Below are 26,015 nucleotides of genomic sequence, written 5' to 3'. Positions count from 1 at the left end.
TATTACAACAGACTCTATATACACTGCTCTGTGGCTGACAACATTCCAGTTTACTTCCTTGCAAAATAAAAGTAATAGCTAATATTTAGTGATGAGCAAAGCATTATACTAAACGCCTTATGTGAACAATCTAATTTAATACTCACAAAAGTCCTATAAGACAGACACTATTTTTATCCTCATTTAAGGAAACTAAGGTTTATGAAGGTAGAGGGGCTTCTCAAAAAATCTAAACTCAGAGTTCACCTTCTAAACTATTATGCAATACTGCTCCTTTCCAAGTGTTTATCAAGAATCAAAATTTAGCAAAAATATATTTACATGGTAGAAGTCAGCTGACCAAAACACACAAAGCCATTTTTTAGAACAAAGATTAACCTTATGAGCAAATATGAAACTGTGGATTTTATTATATTATTATTATTAACACTTTATTAAAATCAAATACCAAATATTTTCAGTACTAAAAGGCTCTCATAATTAAATAGCAATACCTAAAATTAAAAAGGCTGGAAAAGAAATTCCAAGGTACATAAAATCTGCTGAGCTGGTATATATACATGTACCACATTCAGGGCTATTACAATCCAGCTCTTGCTATCAACCCAACAGCCAGTCCAAGCTTTTGCAATCAATTTCCCAAAAATACATGTTCTTTCTCAATCTGCATCTTTGCACCAGCTGTTCCCTCAACTTGGGATGTTCTCAATTCCCTTCTCTTCCTGGAAAATGCCTATTCAACCTTTAGAACTCACTTTAAACCTATTTCCCAGAGGAAACCTTCCCTGATGTTCATCCCTTTCCCCTACCACAGAACATTTGAGCCACACAGCACCTGACACACGAACTCTAAAATAGCAATTAATATACTCATTTTATTACTATAGCTCCATTTTGAATGTTATTATTTTACACAGCTGTCCCAGCATTGGAACAATGTTCTGGAAACTTCTTATAGGCTAGGCAATGTTTCAGTTAGAAAGAATAATGGGGAAATACTCTAAAACTCTTACAAGTCTCTGAAAGGCATGACTCAGAGCAGGATTGAATGCCTATGTAGGAGTCCGCTAATTTTCTGTTTCCCTCATTACAACTCCTCATTTGGTCTCCCTACTTCCACACTATTGCAGAAATTAAAAATAAAAATATTCACTTCTATTTAATATGAATAATAAAATAATAAAATCAAAATACAGAATAATAATATATAAACAATTAATAATGCATAGTTCCTATACAAATTATCATCATATATCTCTTGGTTGGCATAATTTACAGAATCAAAGACCTGAACTCCTTCCTTTCTTGAATTCTATTAGTGGAATTCTGATTTTAAATTTTCATTTCTGGGAAATTATATTTCTCAGTCCCCTATCTGACCTCCTTCTCTCTATGGCAGGTTGATAGAGTTGTTTTAGTTTCATGCAATTCTAAGGTAGTTAATGAGATGACAGACTGGGTAAAACTCCTTAACCTCTATATACAATAAGGGGTAGTCTAGATACGGGGACGCTTTGCTTTTCTCCTCCATATTGAATTCTATAATACACAATATGCAAATAAGCTGATGCTCCAATAATGCACGAAATGAAAATATCATTGTAAATTATTATATTACTCAAACTATTGTACATTAATTTAATAATACTGAAAGCTAACATAACTCATCAAAAAAAAGTAGGTTTTTTTTAAATTAGGAGAAAGTCACCAACTTATATAAGACAGGCCTATCCTGCAGGGCTTCCACTGCCTGAGTTAATACTGGAGATATGTCACATGATTCTTGTGTCAGTGTTCTGCATTCACCTGAAAAACAGTTAACATATAATTACAGCACTTGTTAAATTAAAATTAGGCCTTTATTACATCCATTGTACATCCAGAGTCTAAATTCTGTAACAAATATTACATGAAAAAAATGCTCAGAAAAACTTTAAGAGAATATTCCAAAGACTATTTTATGCTGTCAACCAAACTGAAAATGTAAGCTTAAGTATTTGTATACTTTTATATGACCACACATGCTATCCTGTGCACTCCAAACGTCTATTTTATTACTTAAAAACTACAGTTCCTAAGAAACCAATCAGTGAAGAAATATTCACTGAGTAACTGCTACACACATGGCAATGTTCAAGGGGGAAGAGGAGGAATATAAAAAATACATTACCAATCCTTTCCCTTGGAAGCAAACTAAGCAGTTTTTTAAAATGTTTATATAGATAATATACAGTAATAAAATTATAATTTCAAAATAGTTTAGATTTTAAGCTTTTAAAAATCTTTACACCAACATTGTATTTCACTATTCTATCAATAAAATGTTTACTAAATGTCTACTATGTTCAAAAAACTTAGAACTTGTTCAGAAATTCCCAAGCATTAGGTATATGTGGGCCTCACACTAGCAATATATTTTTTACCATGCACTGAGAAAAATGTATGAATGTTTGGAATTGAAGATATACATACATATATATATATATATATGTGTGTGTGTGTGTGTGTGTGTGTGTATATATATATATATATGTTTTTACAAGGCTGTTGACTATATTCCTGATGCTCTATTTTTCATGTCTACGACTTATTTTATAACTGGAAGTTTGTACCTCTTAATCTCCTTCACCTAGTTTGCCCAGTACCCCTATCTACCTCCCCTCTGGCAGCAACTACTTTGTTCTCTGTATTTAAGAATCTATTTCTTTGTTTTATCTTTTAGATTCCACATATAAATGAAATCATATAGTATTTGTCTTTCTCTTTCTCACTTCTTTCACTTAGCATAATAATTCCCTCTCAGGCTATCTTGTCACAAATGGCAAGATTTCAGTTATGGCTGAGTAAGAGCTGACTGGCTATTGTAAATAATGCTGCAATAAACATAAGGATGTATATATCTTCCTGAATTACTGTTTTTATTTTCTTTGGGTAAGTATCGAGTAATGGAATTACTGGATCATATGGTATTTGCTTGTAATTTTCTGAGGAACCTTTTACACTGTTTTCCACAATGGTTGCACCAATTTACGTTCCCATCAATACTACACGAGGGCTCCTTTTTCTCCACATCCTTACCAACACTTGTTATTTCTTGTCTTTGTGATATTAGTCATTCTGACTGTTATGGTGATACCGTATTGTGGTTTTGATTTGCATTTCCCTGATGATTAATGATGTCGTGTATCTTTTCATGTATTTGTTGGTCATCCGTATGTCTTCTTTTGAAAAATGTCTATTTAGTTCCTTTGCCTATTTTTTTAAAATTTTTTTTAAATTTTTATTTATTTATGATAGTCACAGAGAGAGAGAGAGAGAGAGAGAGAGAGAGAGAGAGAGGCAGAGACACAGGCAGAGGGAGAAGCAGGCTCCATGCACCGGGAGCCCAACGTGGGATTCAATCCCAGGTCTCCAGGATCGCGCCCTGGGCCAAAGGCAGGCGCTAAACTGCTGTGCCACCCAGGGTTCCCTCCTTTGCCTATTTTTGAATCAAATTGGGGTTTTTTTGGTGTTGAGTTGCAAGAATTCTTTATATATTTTGGATATTAATCCCTTATCAGATATATCATTTGCAAATATCTTCTCCCATTCAGTAGGTTGTCTTTTTGTTTTGTTGACGTTTTCCTTCATAGGAACTAGAACTATCTTAAGATGACTCCAAAATCCTGAGGAGTCAGAAGGCCATAGTTTAGAACCACTATGTTAACTGTTGTGGAAGCACAAAAAAATGTGTGGCAATGTCCTTGCCTTTGAGAAAGTAGAAATCTAACTAGAGAGGCTAAGATATACATATATGAAAAGTTAAGCATTAAATTACTAAATGTCACAATTCCAGTAGTTAGTGTTTAGAGATGGGAAAAGTCACTGTGATTTAATGTAGCCATGGAGAGTTCCAGAAAGATGCAGAACCTAAGTTCAGCTTTGAATACTGAAAAAGGATTGAAATTTAAAGATAAAAATCCAGAAAATACTTCAAATAGGAATAAAGAGTATGAACAAGAGAGATACAAAAAGAAACAGCATGTTTGGACATAGAGAGCAAATGATCAAACAGATAATTAAGTTTTCCACAGTGTAGTATAGATATTACTTGTTAACTGCTTGTATTCTTAACTCCTTCCAACAGTCAGTTGGTAACACCTATTAAAATGTCATATACTCCTATCCTATCCTATCCTACTGTCTTAAGTGTTTTCTTTGGCTTTAACATGCAATTTTGTGAACAGAATACTAAACATTTTAAAACAAAATTAAAATAAATAAACCATTTGTGGCAGGCAAAATAATGGCCCTCTAAAGTTCTCTAATTCCTGGAACCTATGACTATGTTATAGTACATGGAAAAAGGGACTTTACAGATAGAATTATGGTGACAGACCTTAAAACAGGGAAATGTTCCCAGCTTACCCAAGCAAGCCCAATGACATAGGTCTTAAAAGTAGAAGAAGCTGGCAACAGAGTCAGTCAGAGATATGATATGGAAGAAGAAACAGGAGAGATTCAAAGTGAGAGAGTGATTCAATAAATTACTGTTGGCTCTAAAGATAGTGGAGGAGGCCATAAGCCAAAAAAATGTAGGAAGCCTCTAGAACTGGGAAAAGCCTTCAGTGAGAACTGGCAAGGAAACTCATACCTCCGTAGGTTCTACAAACTCTTAATAAATTATGCCAACAAACTGAATGAGCAAGGAAACAGATTTGTTATTACAGCCTTTAGAAATGAATACAGTTCTGTTAACACTTTTAGTGTAGTGAGACCATGTCTGATATCTGACCTACAGAACTATAAGGTAATAAATTTGTGTTGTTCGAAGTCATTAAGTTTGTGGTAATTTGTGACAGCAGCAAGAGAAATATCAATTCACCATGTATAAAACAGTTACTTAAATAATAAAAAAATCTAATCAACTCTAAGATAATGGAGGGCAGAAATACTGACTTTGTTTTTTTATTATTATCCTTAATAATACATAGAGCTTCATGGATAGAAGATGCTTAAGATACATATACAATGTGTTCAAGTGTAAAGTTCATTTTTCTTTTTAAAATACTTTTTGATTACTATGATCAAAATACGATATGAGAGGTCAGATGAAATAACCTAATTAAAAACTAATATTCATGAATCTAGACCAAGTGGAAGAAATCACTTACTTTGAGCCCACCGATAAAGCCTTTCATAAGCTGTTTCTTGAAGCAAGGCCATCTGTTCCATAATTTCTAAACTAAGAAAATTAAAGATTTCTTTTAATTTAAAGTTTTAGACAGTAACTACAACCAAGGATTTAATTATTTTAACTACAGTGTGATCTGGTTATAGCATATTAACTTTTTATCATTTTATGAAATGGTTTTCCCTTTTTTCTTTTTTTTTAAAGATTTTATTTATTTATTTATGAGAGACACAGAAAGAGAGGTAGAGACATAGGCAGAGGGAGAAGCAGGCCCTGCAGGGAGCCCAATGTGGGATTTGATCCCAGAACCCTGGGATCACTACATGAGCCAAAGGCAGACGCTCAACCACTGAGCCACCCAGGTGACCCCTATGAAATGATTTTTCATTAATTCTTTTTATGATTAAATAAATTTTGCCAAATTTTAATATCATCACTTAGGTATCCAAGTGTCACTTTATTACGTATAAGGATAAAACTAACTCCCTCCTTAACCAAAGATACATAAAGATTAAATTCTTATTTCACAAAATGTCATATTTCAAAAAGAACCCAGAATGCCTTTAAAATTTAAGAAATATAGGGTGGGGGGTGAGGGTGAATGGGTGATGGGCACTGAGGGTGGCACTTGACGGGACGAGCACTGGGTGTTATTCTGTATGCTGGTAAATTAAACACCAATAAAAAATAAATTTATTATAAAATAAAATAAAATTTAAGAAATATAACAGGAAATGCAATTATTAATTGAAAAGGTTACTCACCCTGCCGTCTGTTGGTTTGTTCGCAAGAGAACTTTGACATCATTATGAATCCGTTTCACTCTTCCCAAAGCCTTGAAAAAATCCTTTAAAATTAAGAATGCAACTTTAATATGTCCATTTTTTCAAGTGAAATTACATTACTCTAAACTGAAATATCCCTACAAGGGAAAAGCAAATCCTAAAGGATTTCACTTAATTTGAATGAAGCCTTCCTATACTGACCTCAACCTTCTCTAAATTTTTATAGGAAATGTAACAGATATTTATTTACATTTTAAAACATATATTAATTCAATTCTGCTATGTATCAAATAGTATGCCAGCTGCTGGGAACACAAAATTTACAAAGACAAAAATCACTGTCCTCAAGAAATGTATAGTCTAGTGAGAGTGCAAACCTAAAGATTACTAAATAAAGAAAAACATGCTACATATTACACACCTATGACTTAATTAACCATAGCTTTATTATCACTGAAGATGATGTTTTACATATTTGTTATATACTTGTTCTTGCCCCCAAGCCAAGAGTAAAATTCAAAGTTGAAGGCATAAAACCTGCTCATAAAGAGGTGACTGATGGTGAATATCAAGATTTTTTTTTTTTTAGAAGAAGGCATTGAAGCCTAGTTTCCAGACAGTCATAATGTTCAGATCATGAAAATAATGAATGCTTTTTCTTTGATGAGTGAAATTAAAAAAACAAAACAAGGTTGAAAATGGTTGACAGAGGACTTAAGAGATGAGGAGGAGGAGTAGGTTTTCTTTAGAAGCTTGATACTCTTTGATTTCTTAAAAAAGTTTGATATTGCTTTTGAATAAAAAACAAACAAAAAAGCCAAATTAAGGTAATTTAAAATATGCACCTTAGTTTCTAAACTTAAAAAATATTTTTAAAATCAAATTTTTAAGATGGCAAAACAGAGCCTTAAAAAAAGAGATTTCTCTATAAATCAGTATGTGCTATGCTTTAAATGACTGTAACAGAGAGCAAAATACCTCAGTAATAGGTCCTTCTCTAGTACCTCGGAGGAGACCCATTTCATCAGAAGTCAGTTGGAACTTGGATAAGAAGGCATCTGCGACTTGTGCTCTTATTTCTAATCTTTGACTATAATTTTAAAAAAAGCAATAAAAAAATCAAGCATGCTATGAGTTTGCATTGCCTAAAACAAGTTACATCTTTGACATAATAACTTCTTAAAACATTGTGAAAGATTCTCAACCTTTTTGGAAGTCTCATTTCTTCCTCAAACATTAGAAACTCATCAGTCATGTGGGTGACAAAATTAGCTGATATAGTTCTACCTTAGATATCTGCACAGCATAAAAGATGTTACTCATTATTCAAGAGAAGAAATAAGTTCACAAATGATCCCTGCACAACAAATTCTGAGCCACTTACATGTACTTGAATTGTTTATCTTGTAATAATAAGGTTATCTTACAGGAGGGAAATATGCCCATCTCCAACTAATTTCTTCTTAGTAAAAAATTCAAAGCTTTTGAAGTACACAGCAACCCAAAATCAAGTCTATTATATTTTAACTTTAGATTAGAAACAGAAGTTAACAACTCATTTACCAATACTTCATAAATCCATAAAAGCACTCTACTTTTGTCTTATTTTTTCTGCATAATATGGTAATAAAAGTCTGTTAAACTGCATTATCTGAATACAATCTGTCTAGACTAGGTTGACAATTAAGAAAAGTCATGTCTCATCTGGAATGTGGTCTGCAAGGACCTGAAGAGTCCTTGACACAGTAGACACAGTAGAGTCATCATCTAAAAGGAAGTTAGGGATACAAACTACCTGAATGAATTTCAACATTCCTGGCTTCTCCATCTTAACTTTAACGATATATAAATAAAATTGGGTTTTCACTAGCAGTATTCACAAGGCAGTAATATTCCACAATTTAATAATATTCAAATGAGAGTGAACAAAATAAACATGAACACTACATGTATAGATAGTACAATCCATCTGCCATCTTTGTTTTGTTAGTATGGTCTGGTTGTGAGGCTTTAAATTCAGAATCAAAAGCTCTGAAATAATACAGCAAGTTAGAAAGTAAAAAGTCCTCTAGGTGGCAGTAACATTCTGTTTATCTTAAATGATAATGTAAATCACCCAATTAAATCTACACAGATCAGTGGCATATATCCTTAATCATCCTATTATGGACATCAAAAAGTTATCTTAACAGGTTTTGTTTTATACTAGTAATGCGCCAATCGTTATCATACAGGATTTAATGTAATTATAAGAATTCATAAAATTCCTTAGGATTATACAGATTAATCAGTTTGACTAAAACCTTTTTGATACTTCTGGATCTATCTTTAGAGTCAACTTAATAGGCACAAAGGAAAAAAAATTTTTTAGTTTATAATTGACTTTTGTTTTAACAAATTTAGCATTACCTATTTTGATATTACTTCTTAATCATTAAATTTTATTTCAAATAATACTGTTGGCTATTTAAAAAAAAAAATCCATGAAATAAAGACTTTGAACCAGAGGTTCTATATCTACAAAAGACCTGATCCAAAAATATGTTGAACAATGGCCATATTGCTAAAGTAAGGGTCTGGTATCTCAAGATGACAACTTTTAAAGTAGTGATGAAATAAAGTCTAATATATTCTTTAAATCGTATCATTCTTTAGTTTTGACCATATATATTCTTCCCAGGTAAGAGTGCACAACCATTCTGACACAAAGTTACTATTGGATAGTCCAATCTTTGGTTTGGGAGCATCTGTGCAATCTAGTAACATTAAGGAAGATCTATGATGTGTGACAGCCCTAGGCCAGGGAGGGTCTGGTGTGACGAAAGATACATAAGGATACAGACTTTGCCTTCATCTTACATCACAATTAAAATATAGTATCTTTAGGAGAGTTTTTAATACCTAAACAAAATCATGTAAAATAAATGTTCATATAAAACATATAAATGGCTATTATAAATTACAACTTCTTTGAGATGTGTTCATGCAATCACTGTATATTATACCTTATGCAATATATAAGTAGAGCAAATACATACTGTCAACTAACATGCAGCAGATATATGATGCAGACCTGTATTATTAACATAAAATCATCTATAAGGCATTTTATAGGTACAAATAGCAAGTCCCAAAAAAATATAGAGAGCAACACACATTTATTTTAAAATATATATATACTAATAAACAAATATTCAGAATATTTATTCATATATTACCTAAGTATTTAAAATAAACAGACTGATTAATCCTTATAATGGTTCCTTCAAGCATTTCCAGAACACAATTTATGAATCTTACGGTGTCTCCTTTTTTTCCTGAAAATATGCCTCTGTCATATTTTAACTCTACCTTCTAGACTCACCCCTATCAAATAATTTCAAATAAGAAAAAGAATGTAAAAATGGGCAAAAGATATAAAAGAATAAAAAAGATTAAGAAATATAAATGGCAAGACAAAATGAAAAAAAAATGATAATACCTACTACTGACAAAGAGACATTCTCAGGTATTGCTGATGGAAGTGTAAATTGGTATAACCTTTTCAAGAGGAATTTAGGCAATATACATCAGGATATTTTCAAAAGCTTCTACCATTTGGGGCGCCTGGGTAGCTCAGCTGGTTCAGTGTCTGACTCTTGATTTGGGCTCAGGCCATGATCTCGGTGTCCGGGGATCAAGCCCTACATCATTAGGTTCTGAGCTCAGTGGGGAGTCTGCTTCAGATTCTCTCTCTCTCTCCCTCTTCCTCTGCCCCTCCCCACTGCCCACTCATGAGTGCTCTCCCTCTCTCTAAAATGAATACATAACTCTTTAAAAAAATAAAAATAAAAGTTTCTACCATTTGATTCATTAATTACAATTCTAAGAACATTTCCTAAGGAAATAACCTGAAACACAAATAATGATTTAAAAACATCTGTCAAGGGGCGCCTGGGTGGCTCAGTGGTTGAGTGTCAGCCTTTGGCTCAGGGCGTGATCCCAGGGTCCTGGGATCGAGTTCCCTGTTGGGCTCCCCACAGGTAACCTGCTTCTTCCTCTGCCTATGTCTCTTCTCTGCCCCTCTTTGTGTGTCTCTCATGAATAAATAAATAATTTTTAAAAAAATCTTTCAAACCATTATTTTGAATAATGGAAATAATATTAATATTCAATAATTTAAATGCTTAACATATATGTCAGTTCATTCACAGGACAAAACATAATGTCACCATTAAAAAATGCTTTTTCTAGATAAAAGACACAGAAAAATGAACATAAAATATTAGGTGAACAAAGTAAAATGGAACTATTATGCACATATACTCATGGTAGGAAGAAATATGCCAAAATGTTAATAGTGGCTATGTCTTTGTAGTCAAGTTATATCTGATTTTAATTTTCTTTCTCTAAATTTTATATACATAAATGAGAGGAAGATGAAAGAGGTCTATGCTTTTCAGTCTAAATACGTATGCTTCTATAATATATTTTTTATATATGTTTGTACAAAATAAACAGTTTTACATTTTTGTTACAAACTTTAAAACTTGAATTAATTTATAACAAATAACACGATTAAAATAAAATTAAAACTATTAAAAAATAAAATAGCAAGAAAGGATGACAAAGTAAATAACAGAGGAGGAAAGCTTTTCTAATTAGGCACAAATAGCCTAAACTTCCTAGCCACCAAAGCCAATGTCGAAACAGATGTGCTGATAAGTTTGTCTAATAAAGGTTTTGGAGGATGGTGGGAGGGTAATGTTCCTTGAGAGATTTCAGGCTAAGTGTTCAGCACCTATGTATATCATCTAATCATCACAACAACCTGTGACACAGATGCTAGTCTCTTTTTTCAGATGTGAAAACTGAGGCTGAAAGTTAAGAACTTCTACAAAATTAAAAATCTAATGAACTCTTACTTAAAATTTAGATTTGAATTGAGGGTTTTGTCTTCAAAGCTTACATTCTTTTCACTTTAACAAACTACACCTCAAAAAGAAACATGAATATTTACCCGAGATTATTTTTCTTAGTCCAGAAAGAATCTGGCTGCTGAGTCTTCACAAGAGACAATAAAATGTATAGTAAATAGTGACTTAAATAGCATTAAAAAACATAGAAGTGTATTTATGTGGATATAATTTCCTGATTATCACTGAAATCTATCTTCTATCAACTAAATAAATATCATAAAAAAATATTAGCTGCAGTTCTGTGAAGACAATTCTACATGGAACTTTACCTATTAAAGCATCAGCTGTCACAACGATTGACCTTCTAAACCAGTTGGGAAAATATTCATATCCTTTATAACTCTATCTCAGTAAGAATGTCATGTTATCCAAATATGGCCACAGAAATTCTATTTCTAAAGCAAATTGCTTGTTTAACAAAGTTTCTTGCTAAAAAGAAAAGGTAATATTTAAAAATGGAAAAAACAACTCTCAACCAGCTCCCAGGAATCTGTTATAATTTCTGCTATGTAATTTTCCTAAAATACTTTCCACAAATGTTCACTTGGCACATCATAACTACAGCTCTTGGGATACTAGAATGTCAGAAATGTTCACTCCCGAAAGCATACCAAGCCAAAATACTTTCATCAGCTTACTAAAATAATAAACATGGACAACCCTGCTTAGTTTTGAGAATTTACAGATAGAAGCACACTGTTCTAATGCTGCCTCCTATAGACATTAATCAGGGTAAACGGTACAAGCTTCAATATAATGCTTCTTTTTTCAGTTTTCATTTTATATTATTTTCCTGACATTAGATTGGTGCATTCCATATTCGTTTACTCAAAAATTATTTATTGGATCTACAATGTATTGGCACTGGAGACACAAAAAAAGGGTAAGAAATTGTCATTGTTCTCAATTAGCTCAGTTTAGTAGGAAAAGAAACAAACCAACAACTAATTACCAAAGACTGTAATACACACTAAAATACATGAATTCACATTCTACTCACCTTCAGTCACCCATTTATTCAGTCAACAAATACTAACATACCTATCTGCAAACTACCATAAGAAAAATTTATACAGTGAACTCTTAATTATATCAGAGAGGATTAATCATAGCTAAAAAATAAGAAAAATGAGTGTGGAAAAAAATAAAATCACTAAAAATCTAAAATCATCTACATTTTAAAAAGCAATCTCTTAATTTCATAGCAAACAATAAACAACACATTGTCACCTCCAAGAATGAATAATCTCTCAACACCAATATTAAGTTTGATACTCCCCAAACTATCGTTTTATGTTTATTTTCCTCTTTGGTAATAGCTTAGAATTTTATATGTTGTATGAATTTTGAATCATGTTTTTTTATTACTTTAACTTTGATTTGGAGTTACCTATAATTTTCTTTCCATTTAATCTCCAAATTAATGAAGAGGTAACTATACAAAGTAAACTTACCTTTCAGCTTGAAGCTTAGTGGTTTTTATTATTAAATCTTGTGTTTGTTCCTTTGCTGCCTAAAATTATAAACATATCAGTACATTTCAGTGATTTTATACTTCAAAAAACTAATAGTACCACTTACTAAAGTTCAAACTTACAGCTTGTGAGATCACACTCTGGAATTTAGAAGTTTAAAAATGGCAAAAAATAAATAACTAATTTAAAAGGCCAAATAATTGAGATGTTTCAAGGCTCATATACTACCTTTTTTTTTTTAAGATTTTATTTGCTTATTCATGAGAGACACAGAGAGAGTGGTAGAGACACAGGAAGAAGGAGAAGCAGGCTCCGTGCAGAGAGCCCAATGTGGGACTCGATCCCGGGACTCCAGGATCACACCCTGAGCCAAAGGCAGAAGCTTAACCACTGAACCACCCAGGTATCCCCTCATATACTACCTTTACGAAGGGGAACCCACTCCGTTCTCAATAACACATAACACTAAGGCTTACAAGAAGGAAAGAGGTTATCAGCATGCTAAGGAATTTAACAGTTCATGATGTTTTTAGTGAAACAGAAGTAGTGGCAAAGCAGGAAGAATGAAAAATGTGACTTCTGTTACGCATATGTGACTTGAGATACCATGAGACCTCTAAATGGAGTTGTAAGTTAAGTTACTGAAATGTTACTGTGGAATTCAACAGAAATGCCCAAGATGGAGATAAACATTTTGAGAGCTGTAATATACAAATTACCCCTCATATAAGGTTCTGGGGAAGATCAAGACCGCCCTATCTAAAGGACAAGTTCCTGACCAAGTTTCATATTAAGCAATCCTTCCCCAAGAGCTAGCAGGATCAGGAATGAAAACTTAATGAAAAGCTATTCCATCCTAAGATCAGGAAAATATTTTAAAGTGAACTGAAACAAAAGACAAATGTAGCTATTCAGATTCTCAAAGAACTAAACGTAAAGCAGTCAGAAAAGAGAGGAGAAACAAGCGAGTGTATGGCAGCTAGGAGCATGGAGTCCATGCCCTGAAAGGGCACAGAGTGAGCTAAAATTATGTATAAATAAAGCCACAAAATTACAGTTGACCCTTGAACACCACATGTTTGAACTCCATTTACACAAGAACTACAGTTCTATAAATCTATTTTCTCTTCCTTATGATTTTCTTAATAACATTTTCTGGTCTCTAGCTTACTTTATCATAAGAATACAGTATACAATATAAATAATGCACAAAGTATGTGTTAATTGGCTGTTTATGTTAACAGCTCTGGTCAACAGCAGGCTATTAATAGTTAACTTTTGGGGAGTCAAAACTTACATGCATATTTTTGCCTGTGTGGGGGTCAATGCCCCAACCCCTGCATTGCTCAAGGTTCAACTGTACAAAGTACACTAAGAGTAGACTGTGGAAGATCTGCCTGTTAAAGATAGGATACCAGAGCAAATATGTGAAGATACAGGGTCATTTTCATGTTGGAATACTACAATAAAGAGCCAAGCATCTGCTGCTAATGTTTCTAGAGCTTGTGTTAGATATTAGACAGGAACCCCCTACCCCACCACTACTTCTGGGTTCTCAGAGGCCTAATCCTTCTACAGTCTTTCAGACTGTCAACGAAATTTTCTGTCTCATTGTATCATATGGGCATCCCATCAGTAAGAACCCTACCCTATCTCCAGTTGAGTCTGTGTGTCTTGAAACCAAATTATGTGTTTGGCAAACAGTAGATATTTTGAAGGAAATAGATTTGAACCCAGATAATTCAGCAGATCAATAACTTCTAAGGAATGTAAGGAGTATAATGGCTCCCATGGTACTATTCTAAAATTATTATTCTTTAAATCTACTAATTTTTTTCAAATTCTTATTTTTTTTTTAATTTTTATTTATTTATTCATGAGAGATACAGAGAGAGAGGCAGAGACCTAGGCAGAGGGAGAAGCAGGCTCCCTACAAGGAACCCTATGTGGGACTCAATCCTGGACCCCGGGATCGCACCCTGAGCCCAAGGCAGACACTCAACCACTGAGCCACCCAGGCATCCCTTTTTTTTTTTTTTTTTTAAGATTTTATCCTTATCTTTCTTAATGTTGCTTTGCTTTCAAGATCCACTGCCACCTTATTCTTGCCTAATATGATTGTTTAAATGTAGTATTCCCTCATTTCTAAAATATATTTAGTTTTAATATTTGTGAAAAAAGAATGCTTCACAAAATCAGTATCAAAAAACACTGGGGCGCCTGTGTGGCTCAGTCAGTTAAGCATCTGCCTCTCAGCTCAGGTCACGATCCCAGGGTCCTGGGATGGAGCCCCACATCAGGCTCTGCAGGCAGCCTGTATCTCCCTCTGCTCCTACCCCTGTTCATGCTTGCTTGCTCTCTCTGAAACAAATAAATAAGATCTTTTAAAAAAATGCTTATGAGCTCCTTTTTTAGCCTCAGTCATTATTAAATCAAGGGTATATCTTACAATAAATACTATCTATTAATTGCTGAAATATACTTGACTACAATAGTATACAATAAGAATTTTGCATATTTCCTGACTCTTCATTATAAATTTTGGTAATGATTCCAAAATAACATTTAATAATACCATTTTCCTAAAACAATTTCCAATTTATCTTAAATGTTAAGGATAATTATTTCTCATAAAATAATAAACATATGCCTCTAAATGTAATTTATCCAAGCAAATCCACAAAGGGATAAACCATAGCTTATAAAAATTTGATTACATTTCTACACGTATCTTGAAAATATTTCTAAAATGTCCTAAACCAAAGTAGTTTTGAACAATATGAGCTAATTTAATTAGTCCTGTGTAGGACATCCTAAAATGAAAAAGTAATACTCTTTTTGGATGAATGACTAAATGAATTAAAAACATTATTCTAGAGTTGACAGTCTGAGGGGGTACCATTAAGATTCCAACAACACTATATGCAAATAAATCAGTGCCAATGGAGGAACAAAACTTTCAGAATCATGGATCTAAGCCCTACTAATTTGTGCATCAAACCTGAATGTAAACAACAAGTAAAATAAAATATTTTTAAAAACCTATAGAGAATCTTTTGCTGGTGATAAAAATGCACATGTTGATTATGGCAGTTGTTTCATGGGTGAATAATTGTCAAAATGCATCAACCTGTACACATCAAATAGATGCAGTTTATTGCTGTACATAAATTTTTCCTCAATAAAATTGATATAAGAAAAGAAAGAAGGGCCCATATTATTATAGGAAAAAAAATAGGATTGGACAAAATCGAAGAGGATGCTTTATAATATAAAATACTTATAATCTGTTTAGAAAATAGCATGAAGGATAAAAATACTCTGATCTCTTTACATCTACAAATAGGTATGATAAAAAGGATAAAAATATAATTTAAAGATAAAAATTAGAAAACAAGAGATATTGCCCCCCAAAAGAGAAACTTGAGTAATTCTATAACACCAATTATAAAATTAACACTACAAAATAATACAGCAAACCTTACAGAGCGTGATTTGAGAAAAGGCATTAAACCATGGAAGCCAAAAGATAAGGAAATAAAAGAAAAAGTTAAAGAAACAGAATAGTCAAACAAAACTACTTAGCAAAAAAGTAATACTCCAAAAATGTGAAATGACAGTAGTTAGCAAAGATTCTATGAGTATTAAGTACTGTGTAATTCATAAAGATTTAAAGGTTGAACAATAAATATGCCAATAATATCTGATATATTAGTAAGAATACTGAAATTTAGATAAGTCTAGGAAGGCTAAAATTTCAGAGAAACAGGAAACTGGTTCTTGAAATAGACATGCAAGTAGCTTATGATTAATTTGTGGAATATGCACAAATTAATGACTCTTCTAGAATCACTGCAGCTGTCAACAGTTCCAGAAGAATCTTATAGGTGTAAGTTTGAATTAGAAATGTGAGGTGGTAACATAATCATGAGTGACTTGCAGAAGGAAGCCTATTCTATTCACTATTCCAAAATTATATAAATGAGCATAATTAGGTTAAATCTTAACTCTGCAATCAAACTAGAAGTTTCAAAGTGCTTTAATAAACAGATGTAGAATTACAAATATTTTCCTGAGATTTGTTTCTGTGGGGAGGCTTGAGCACCATAAGCTAGGTCTTTGTTAGGCTTAGCTGTAGTCTGGATTTATTCGTAAGACTTTCTACTCATTTCTGTTGGATTTATGGGATATTATGGGATTGCAAGGTTTATCAAAATTCCATAAAGTTAGCTCTACACTGGCTAGATCAAAATATAAAGGTTTCTGGAGTTAAATGAACAATATCCGTAAACCATCACCCAAAAACACATTTATAGTTAAAAAAAATAAGCATAATATTTATATTTAAACTTCCTATAGGACATGATATATTAGATATCCACACATCTTGTAGACCTATCTAACAATTTTTGAAAGCTTACTTTGAACCAGAAACTATGCTAAAATCCAGCCATTATACAGTACCTGTAGGCGACTTGTCATATCTTGACAACAGCTGCTCATTGCTTGAACATCTTCATTTATGCTTTCAAGTTCCTGAAAAGGAAAAAAGTAACAGCAAGCATTACATATATGGTTAAAGAAATTCTCTTCCTTTAGCCAAAGCCTTATTTTCATCTCATGAATTTTTTTTACCAAAGCATGACAAAAGACCCCATATTTAATATAGACTGTAAATAATTAAAAAGAATAAATCTAGTGTCAGAAAAGACAAATTAGTATATGCTTTTTAAGGGGGGTGACAATAGAAAATATCAAATGTCTTTAATAAGAATATTAATAGCTTTTCATTCAAGTATTCTAACACTAAGATTTATCCTAAGGAATTAATCAGATAAGTGTGCAACAATATATATAAGATGATCAACACAGAGTTGTCCAAAACAAAAGTAAAATGTGAAATGTTTCCAACCACACAATGGAAATCTGTGTATATATATGAACAATGATTATATATATATATATATATATATATATATATATATATATATGTTTGTTGGCATGGAAAGATGTCTATATAAGGTTTAAAAAAAGTATTATGAAATACATATAATACCTCCCACTTAAAAACATATTTATATATATATATGAATGAACACAGGAAAAGCCAGACAATAAAAGACTGACAAAAGTTATTTCTGGGTTATAGGATCATAAGCAAGTGTTCTATTTCTGACCTTATCTAACTGTTCTATAATGAACTATTTGTAACTTTTAATTAATAAAAACAAGCAAATACAAAAACTCAATAAAATAAAAATCATGCCTCCTCTACCTTGTAGAAAGTTATCACATAGTAAGTAGTCCTGCCACAAGTTGGCAATTTTCTCAGTAACATTCTCTCCTTGTGTTTCCCCCCTCCCCCCAGGTACATGGGAACATAACTGGTTACTATGTCCCATCATTTATACCCTTACTGTATGTAACCTATCCATTTCTTTTTTACTACTCTAACAGCTACTACTTTAGTTCAGGTTAATTGGTATCTCTTATGTGAACTGATTAAAAAAAAAAAAAAAGTTTTCCAATAGGTCTCCCAGACTCAACACTTTTTACCAAACCATTCTCTAGTCCTTATTGAGTCAATGAAAATTATGATATGGAAAAATGATATCACAAAATTACTTTAGTTTCATATCGCACTACTATTTTTTTTCCCAATTCAACTTGATGTCGCACAACAGAAAGATATACAAGGAAGTTTCAATGGTACACAGTGGACAATCCCTTTCAACACAATATCCAGACCTTCAAATAGAAACACGACAGTCTTATGGCCAATCAGAGGGCAAGAGATAAGAAAGCTGCCCAGCAAGGCTATAAACAAAGCGTGAGGATGAACCAGTTAGAAAATCACTTATCAGAATATGAGCATAAATCTAAGTTCCAAAGTAAGATTTTTCTCCCTTCTTTCTATCTAAGGCTTTGAATTATAAATATCTAATGTTGCTCTATTTCACTACAAACAGGATACAAATCAAATTATTAAATGAAGTCCTAAACTGCTTTGAGGTGCACAGTAAAAAAAAAAAAAAAAGAAAAAAGAAAAAGAAAAAAAAAAAGCATGATTTCAAAATATCAATTAATATAAGCAATAGCAGAAACCTAAGTAAACTTATCTATCTCACCATTCCCTTAAATCTCACTGTGTAATTTTTTAAAGATTTTATTTATTTATTTAACAGAGAGATAGCATAGGAAAGGAGAGCAACAGGCAGACGGAGAGGGAGAGGGAGAAGCAGGCTCCCCATGGAGCAGGAAGCCCAACGAGGCTCGATCCCAGGACTTGGGGATCATGACCTGAGCTGAAGATAGATGCTTAACTCACTGAGCCACCCAAGCACCCCCTCACTGTGTAATCTAATACGAATAGAACTATGACATATCAGCCAACTAGGTCAAGAATAACTACTCCTGGGGATCTCTGGGTGGTTCAGTGGTTTAGTACCTGCCTTTGGCCCAGGGTGCGATCCTGGGCAAGTCCTGGGATCGAGTCCCACGTCAGGCTCCCTCATGGATCCTGCTTCTCCTTCTGCCTGTGTCTCTGCCTCTCTCTGTGTCTCATGAATAAATAAATAAAATCTTAAAAAAAAAAAAAAGAATAACTACTCCTAATATTTACTTTAGCCACCATAATATACGAAATGGACCTGATTTGCCAAATAATATAAATTATATCTCTGAATATATGACTTAAATGCAGAGTTCTGATGACTGTAATTCAATGGCCTGTATATTACTTATAAAATCTTTATTTGAACTTAGGGCAAACTACCTTCTCCTGCCCCCCAATTATAAAATTATAGGCTGGGAAATACAACTGGTCTATGATAAACTTTTTAAAAAGTTTTTATTATTGTAAATTTTCAAAAATATGGGATGCCTGGGTGGCTCAGCAGCTGAGCGTCTGCCTTTGGCTCAGGTCACGATCCCAGGGTCCTGGGATCAAGTCCTGAATTGGGCTCCCCACAGTAAGCCTGCTACTCCCTCTGCCTATGTCTCTGCCACTCTCAATGTGTCCCTCATGAATACAATAAAATTTTTAAAAATCTTCAGAAAATTTTCAAAAATATCCAAAAGTTGAGATAATATGAATGCCAATGTGCATATCACCCAGCTTCAACCACTCGTTTCATCTATTTGTCTACTGACTTTCTACCTCTCCTCCATCCCTTTCTCCTTCCTCCACAACTGAATTATTTTGAATTCACAATATTTTATCATTTCATTCATGAACATCAGTATATGCTTTTAAGAAGACCCCAAAAAACATAATGCCATTTTCACATCTAAAAATTTAACAATGAACTCAATATCAAATACCTAGTCAGGGTTCCAATCTCCCCACTGTCCCAGTTTTTAAATAATTATTTCAAGAAGTCAGGAACAAACTAGAATTCACAAATAGCAACTGATTGCTATTTCTCATTTCTTTTTTTTAATCTAGAGTCTCACTTCTCCCCATTTTTCTTTTACTCTTTCTTAACAATTTATTTGTTGAAGAAACCAGCTTATTTATCTCTATCATTCACTGTGTTCTATATTTACTGACAGCATATTTGTGGTGTTAATATATTCCTCTGACCCCTGTATTTCCTATAAACAGGCAGTTAGATCTTGATTATATTCTGCTTCAGTTTTCCGGCCAGAATTTTTCACAGGTGGTGCTGTATACCTTTATTAGGAGTGACAGGTATGAGGTCAGCTGTTTTTTTGTGAGGTTAGCTGCTGGTAATGACCAAGGGCTAGATCAGTGGTGCTCAACCAAGGCAATTTTGTTCCCCAATGGGGCATCTGGCAGTGTCTGTAGACATTTTTGGGTGGAACAACTGAAGGATAAACAGTCCTACTAGCATTGACTGGATAGTAGCCAGGGATGCTGCTCAACACCCTAAAGAGCAGAAGACAGTCCCCAATTGTCTGAACCAAAATGTAAATAGTGCCAAGCTGAGAAACCTTAAACTAGATCCTAAATTTACCAGTGGTGGCAAAATCTTCTAATCTTCTTGATATTACAATAAATCTATAAAAAGAGAAGCCTCCCCTCAACAACTGTATGTTGTTGGAAGAAAAGACAGGATAGATGCTTGACTCTTCCCTTTTATTTAGCAGTTTTCGAAATAAGTTTATTCCCTTATATCCACCAAATATAACCAACAAGGATTCTGTTTGGTTTTTAGATCAGTACGAACTTGTGCGTTTAAACATGTTTGATATTTTTTAGTCCACTGAGTTATTCTTATTGATGCTCTAATCATCCTATCTTTGGCCAACAGAAGCCTCATCAAGTTAGGTCCAAAGTTCTTCCGTCACTTCCCGAATAGTCTTAGATAGCTTCCCGGCTTTCTGATATTTATAAGATTGTTCCTTTCAGTGGAAACGGTATTTAGAGACCACAATCAGGATGTGCTCATGGATACCCTTTCTATTCTTATGAATACTATCAAACTGTCCTTCCAACCTTCCAGATTTTTAGCCTATCAATGAACTCTTTCTAAATATAATCTGTTGATTAATTAGGCACTGAAACTATATATAACACTTTCAAATGCAACTGATGCAGAATATGTGATATTAATAAAGTTAACAAAATATTGCATGATAAATAAAATACAATAACATAATAAAATTCATTTTTACCCTATGGGGAGTAGAGTGTTCATTCATGTATGATAAATTATTATTTATGCCAGACGTAATTGATCTTAATTAATCCAAAAATGTCCTAATTTATGATGCACTAATGTAACCTAATCCTAATTAACTTACAATGGAGAGTGGTTATCCAGAGGTTTATTCAGGGAGGAAAAATTTCTCCTGGAAAATCATTTAAAGAAATGTCTTTTCTTGCTGTTGTTGATAAAAAAGCAAAAATTTCTAAGAGAATATCCTAAAACAAATGTTACAACTTTTTAAGCAGCATTAGTGGAGGTCACACAGATTCAGAAATCACAGTACTTGAGGACCTAGGTGCTTCTGGAGTAAGTAGTTTTCCATTTTAACATGGTACATGAATAGCAAACCTATCAACCCAATTCATAAAAATACTTAGCACAGAGTTAGGTATATACAGTAAGTTCTCAATAAATGTTAAAAAGAATTTACATACTTCCTTCACTTCCTTGAAAATGCTGACAAATTCTTCATTGATGGCTAAACTTCTGCGTTCAATATCTCCACGTAAATTTCTTCGAGTCCGCAAACTGTTTTCAACAAAAAAGGTTGAGAGTGCCTTGAGAGCTTCCAACATCTCCTACAAAATTGGTAACAGAAGACAATTACTGGAACCATTTTTCAAATGTTTTCTTAATCTCAAGCCAAATTTTAATGAAATAATTTTTCAAATGTTTCCATTAAATAATCAAAAAATACTGGATGACCTTCACATTACTGAAGAGTAAACTTATTTCCAAAACACAGTAAGGATCTACTTACTTGTATATTATGGCATGAATAAAAGACTACTCACTGTAGAATAGTTTTGAATTGTAAAGATTGGAAATAACCTTAATGTCCATCTAAAGAGGACTGTTAAAGAAATTATGATATATCCATTCTAACAAAGATGAAAACTTGTATGTACTTACATAATACAAACTTCAGGATACAGTAAGTGAAACAGCAAGGTATAGAAACAATTATAACACCAATTGAAAAAAAAAAGGAAAAGGACTATACACATGGATTTTTTTAAAGATTTTTTATTTACTTATTTGAGAGAGAGAGATAGTGACAGAGACAGCAAGAGAGAGCATGAGTGGGGAGGAGAGGGAGAAGCAGGTTCCCCAATGAATAGGGCAACTGAAACAGGGCCGGATCCCAGGACCCTGGGATCATGACCTGAGCTGAAGGCAGATGCTTAACTGACTGAGTCACCCAGGGGCCCTTATACATGCATATTTATTGGTGAATGTATACACTATAAGAAATAAATACTACCTGCAGCCTCCAGGTTAGGAACTAAGTAACTGGGAGCAGAACTTAGAGTAATACCTCTCTGAGGTGACTTTTGAACTAAGGCCTAAGTAACAGGAAAGCCATCCATGAGGACAAAGCTGTTCACAGGCAGAAAAAAACTGTGAGTACAAAGACCCTAAAGCAGGTGGCTCAGTTGGTTAAGCATCTGCCTTTGGCTCAGGTCATAATCTCAGGGTTCTGGGATTGAGTCCTGCATCAGGGCTCCCTGCTCAGCGAGGAGTCAGCTTCTTCCTCTGCCCCTCCCCCAGTTTGTTCTCTCTCTCTCTCTCTCTCTCCCTCTCTAACTTAACAAATAAAATATTTTTAAAAAGACCCTAAAGCAGCAGAAAGGCCATTATGACTGAAGCTGTGGGACACTACAGACGTTTTAGGAAAAGGAGTAATAAATAAAATATGCTTTATATGTTTAAAAGTTTATTCTAATTTTGTGAGGAGAGCAGATGGGGGACAGGAAGAAAGGAAGCAAGTAGGGAGAAACTAAAATAATCCAAGCAAGATTTGACAGTGACTTAGAACAAGACAGCAGCATTGCAGATGAAAGCAAGGAGATATTTCAAATCAATTTTTTTGAAGGTAGAGCCTACAGGACTTGTTAATGGACTGAATGTACGAAATGAAAAAAAAAAAATGACAGGAATCAAAAATTATTCATACACTTTTTGCTTGTCTGGGTAAGTGCTATTCTTTACTAACATGGAAAGCAGAACCAGTTTGGAGAAAAACCAAGAGTCTGGCTATGTTAGGTTTTTAAGATGTTGATCAGGTAACTAACTGGAGGAATCATATAAGCAACTGACTATACAAATCAGAGATGTCAAGAACAAAGTTATAAATTAGAGAACTGTCACCCTTTTGCTAGGAAAGTGAGAGAGTTCTCCTTACAGAGAAAATATGCACAGAGGAGAGAAGGGAGAAGACCAAGCCCAAGCTATCTATCTGCAAATCTAAACTCCTATGCCTGAACTAACACATATTCTAATGGGCTAACCCTCTATGTTTCAGTTAAAATGTTACTCTGTGACATTGGCTGGATTGACAAAAATAGTAAAGCTATTTTAATTCAATTTAATATCCTAGAAAGCATTACAAAGATTTATGTACCCAAAAAAGAAAGAGAAAAAAAAAAAAACATAAAATGAAGCTATTTCTTTTGATTATAACCTTGAAATGCCCTAGGCCTGGCTCAAAGAAATAGTCCGTAAATGATGAGTGAACAAACCACTGGAGAGGTGCAAATTACAGCTCTATCAGTTATTGGTTATAGGATTTAACCTAGTTACATTCTTTCAATACCTTGGGTAAAAAGGAGATTATCTACATCATAGGAACTGTATTAAATGAGATAATAAGGGTCAGTATTAGACACAATAAACAATAAGCTGTACGATAAAATTAACATTGAATAAGAAATGGTAAGTGCTGGGCGGGCGCTGTGCTGAGCACTTCAGGCAGATTCTCTTGTTGAATCCTCACAAGAGGATTTCCCCCTGAGAAAGTTACCAGCAGAATTCTCCACTTAGAAATGATGAAAAATAAGTTTGAGGAAAGTAAGAGGCTTATTCAAATCATAATGCTTCAGTTTGATGGTTATATCTAATAAGAGGTGGCCCTAGAGTCTGTCTTTCTTATTATATTATTTTTCACACACAAATTCTATTGACGGCTTATTTTCAGTCACCGGCAAATTCATCTATAAAGGTCTCTCAACTTCTACATACACTTTTTTCCTTCCGGCATGACCAGTTTACCTAAGGACTCCAAGCCACTACAGCAGAGATAACCAGCCAGGACGCGGCGGGATGGACGCGTCTCAGGAGGCACTTGGGAGACGATGCGAAAGGTTTATCTTGTAAGGAAATACAGCGTGAGCCCACGTGTCACGGGCGGAGCTTATCTAAAAACAATAAAAACTAGTACAGAGTATCTCCTGTGAGCCCTGAGCAAGTGGTAGTTCCTTCCTCCTGCGAATTGGTTCAGTCAGTGGAAATGCTCAATTACGCCTACCCCGGTGCTCCGTGACCCCAACTCATACTGCCTTATCTTTTCATTTACTCTTTTTTTTAAGATTTTATTTATTTATTCATGAGAGACAGAGAGAGAGAGAGAGAGGGAGGGGCAGGCTCCGCGCGGGGCCCGGTGCTCCGAGGGGCCTCCCGCCTCCCGCCTCGGACCGCCGGCACCTCCGGGGGCGCACACGCCGCCGTCCGCCTCCCGGAGCCCGGGCCTTCCAGGAACAGGTTTTTCGAGCACCGGGCGACACTCACGGCACCTCCTCGCTTCTCCAGGGTCTCGTCGGCCTCCCCGCTCGCGCCCGCCCCGCGCCGGCCCCCGCGGGGGTGCGGCCCCCTTCACGCCACAGCCGGCCGCGGGCGTGAGGCAGCGGGCGCCCAGCAGACGCCGCCCGGCCGGCGACGCGGGATCCGGCCCCGCCGGCCGCGGGTACCTTGTCGTTGTCCAGCCGCGTCTCCAGGATCTTATTCAGCTTCCGCGACAGCGGGTTGCCGGTCTGCGCCAGGATCCCGCCTGCCCCGTTGCTGAGGCCGCCGGCAGCCCCGGACGGGGGCACCGCCGCCACTTGCCCGCCGCCGTCGGCCATGGGGGCGCAGGCTCCGCCCCAGCTCCGCGGCCGCCACCTCAGCCCTGGGCTAGGACCCGCGCCGGCTGCGCCAATACTGCGCATGTGCGGGGCCTGCCGCGCACGCGCCCCACGTCCCGGAGGCCCCGCGGGGACTACCCAGCTCCGCTAGGGGCGCTGCAGGGGCGGGGGCGGTAGAGAAGTTAGGGGGAGGGGGCGAGTCCTTAGGATGGGAAGGGAACACTGGTGGGAAATTTTGCAAAATGGTCTGAAATTTAAATAATATTTAAAGTTTGGGGATTAAAATTTATGGGATTAGGGCGCCTGGGGTGGTTTAGTGGTGGAGCGTCTGCCTTTGGCTCGGATCATGATCCCTGGGGTCCTGGGATCCAGTTCCGCGTCAGGGTCCTCTTGGGTAACCTGCTTCTCCCTCTGCCTGGGTCTCTGCCTCTCTGTGTGTACCTCTCATGAATAAATAAAATCTTCTTTAAAAATTAGGAGGATTAAAAGGATTTTGGAATCCTAAATCTATGAAAGTCTAAGCGAAGCGTAGTCACATACACTGACACCTGTGCCTGGCTTGTAAATTCAGTAAAAGTTAATTCCACAGTAATTAAATTCACTTTACCTGAAATTTTTTTTAAAGATTTTATTTATTTATTCATGGTAGACAGAGAGAGAGAGAGAGAGAGAAGCAGAGACCCAGGCAGAGGGAGAAGCAGGCTCCATGCAGGAGACCTGATGTGGGACTCGATCCCAGGACTCCAGCATCACGCCCTGAGCTAAAGGCAGACGCTCAACCACTGAGCCACCCAGGCGTCCCCTGAATTTTTTTTTAAAGGATGTATTGAAGCATATTACATGCGAGGTACCCACGTAGACATTGGGGGAAATCTACATTCTATGAAACAAAGGAGTTCAATGTTGCAAGATCATGAGGAGCACTCTCAAGGTACTAAACTGTAGTAAAAGAGCATGGTGGAGGGAACGCCCTAGTTGACCCAGGAAGGTCTGGTAAGGAGTTGGCATTTAAAATGACATTTAAAGGAAAATCTGAGACGTGGGGTGAAA

The 26,015-nt window shown here is 35.2% G+C and overlaps 1 protein-coding gene across 2 annotated transcripts in view; it reads right to left on the bottom strand.

Annotated features, from left to right (window-relative positions):
• Positions 1-25,040, bottom strand: part of COG6 (component of oligomeric golgi complex 6) — a 92,888-nt gene extending 67,848 nt beyond the window's left edge. For both annotated transcript variants that reach the window (XM_025996852.2, XM_025996853.2), the window contains exons 1-8: positions 24,813-25,040; positions 21,501-21,644; positions 16,856-16,927; positions 12,371-12,429; positions 6,937-7,048; positions 5,938-6,020; positions 5,154-5,224; positions 1,713-1,806 (exon numbers count right to left, since the gene is read on the bottom strand). In XM_025996852.2, coding sequence (XP_025852637.1) covers positions 1,713-1,806; positions 5,154-5,224; positions 5,938-6,020; positions 6,937-7,048; positions 12,371-12,429; positions 16,856-16,927; positions 21,501-21,644; positions 24,813-24,965 — 788 coding nt within the window. In that variant the 5' untranslated portion in view covers positions 24,966-25,040. The remainder of the gene's footprint in view (positions 1-1,712; positions 1,807-5,153; positions 5,225-5,937; positions 6,021-6,936; positions 7,049-12,370; positions 12,430-16,855; positions 16,928-21,500; positions 21,645-24,812) is intronic.
• Between the last annotated feature and the right edge of the window lie 975 nt (positions 25,041-26,015).

The sequence above is a fragment of the Vulpes vulpes genome, chromosome 9 (assembly GCF_048418805.1).
Source record: "Vulpes vulpes isolate BD-2025 chromosome 9, VulVul3, whole genome shotgun sequence".
Lineage (NCBI taxonomy): Eukaryota > Metazoa > Chordata > Mammalia > Carnivora > Canidae > Vulpes > Vulpes vulpes.
This window is presented reverse-complemented; position numbering and strand designations above follow the sequence as displayed.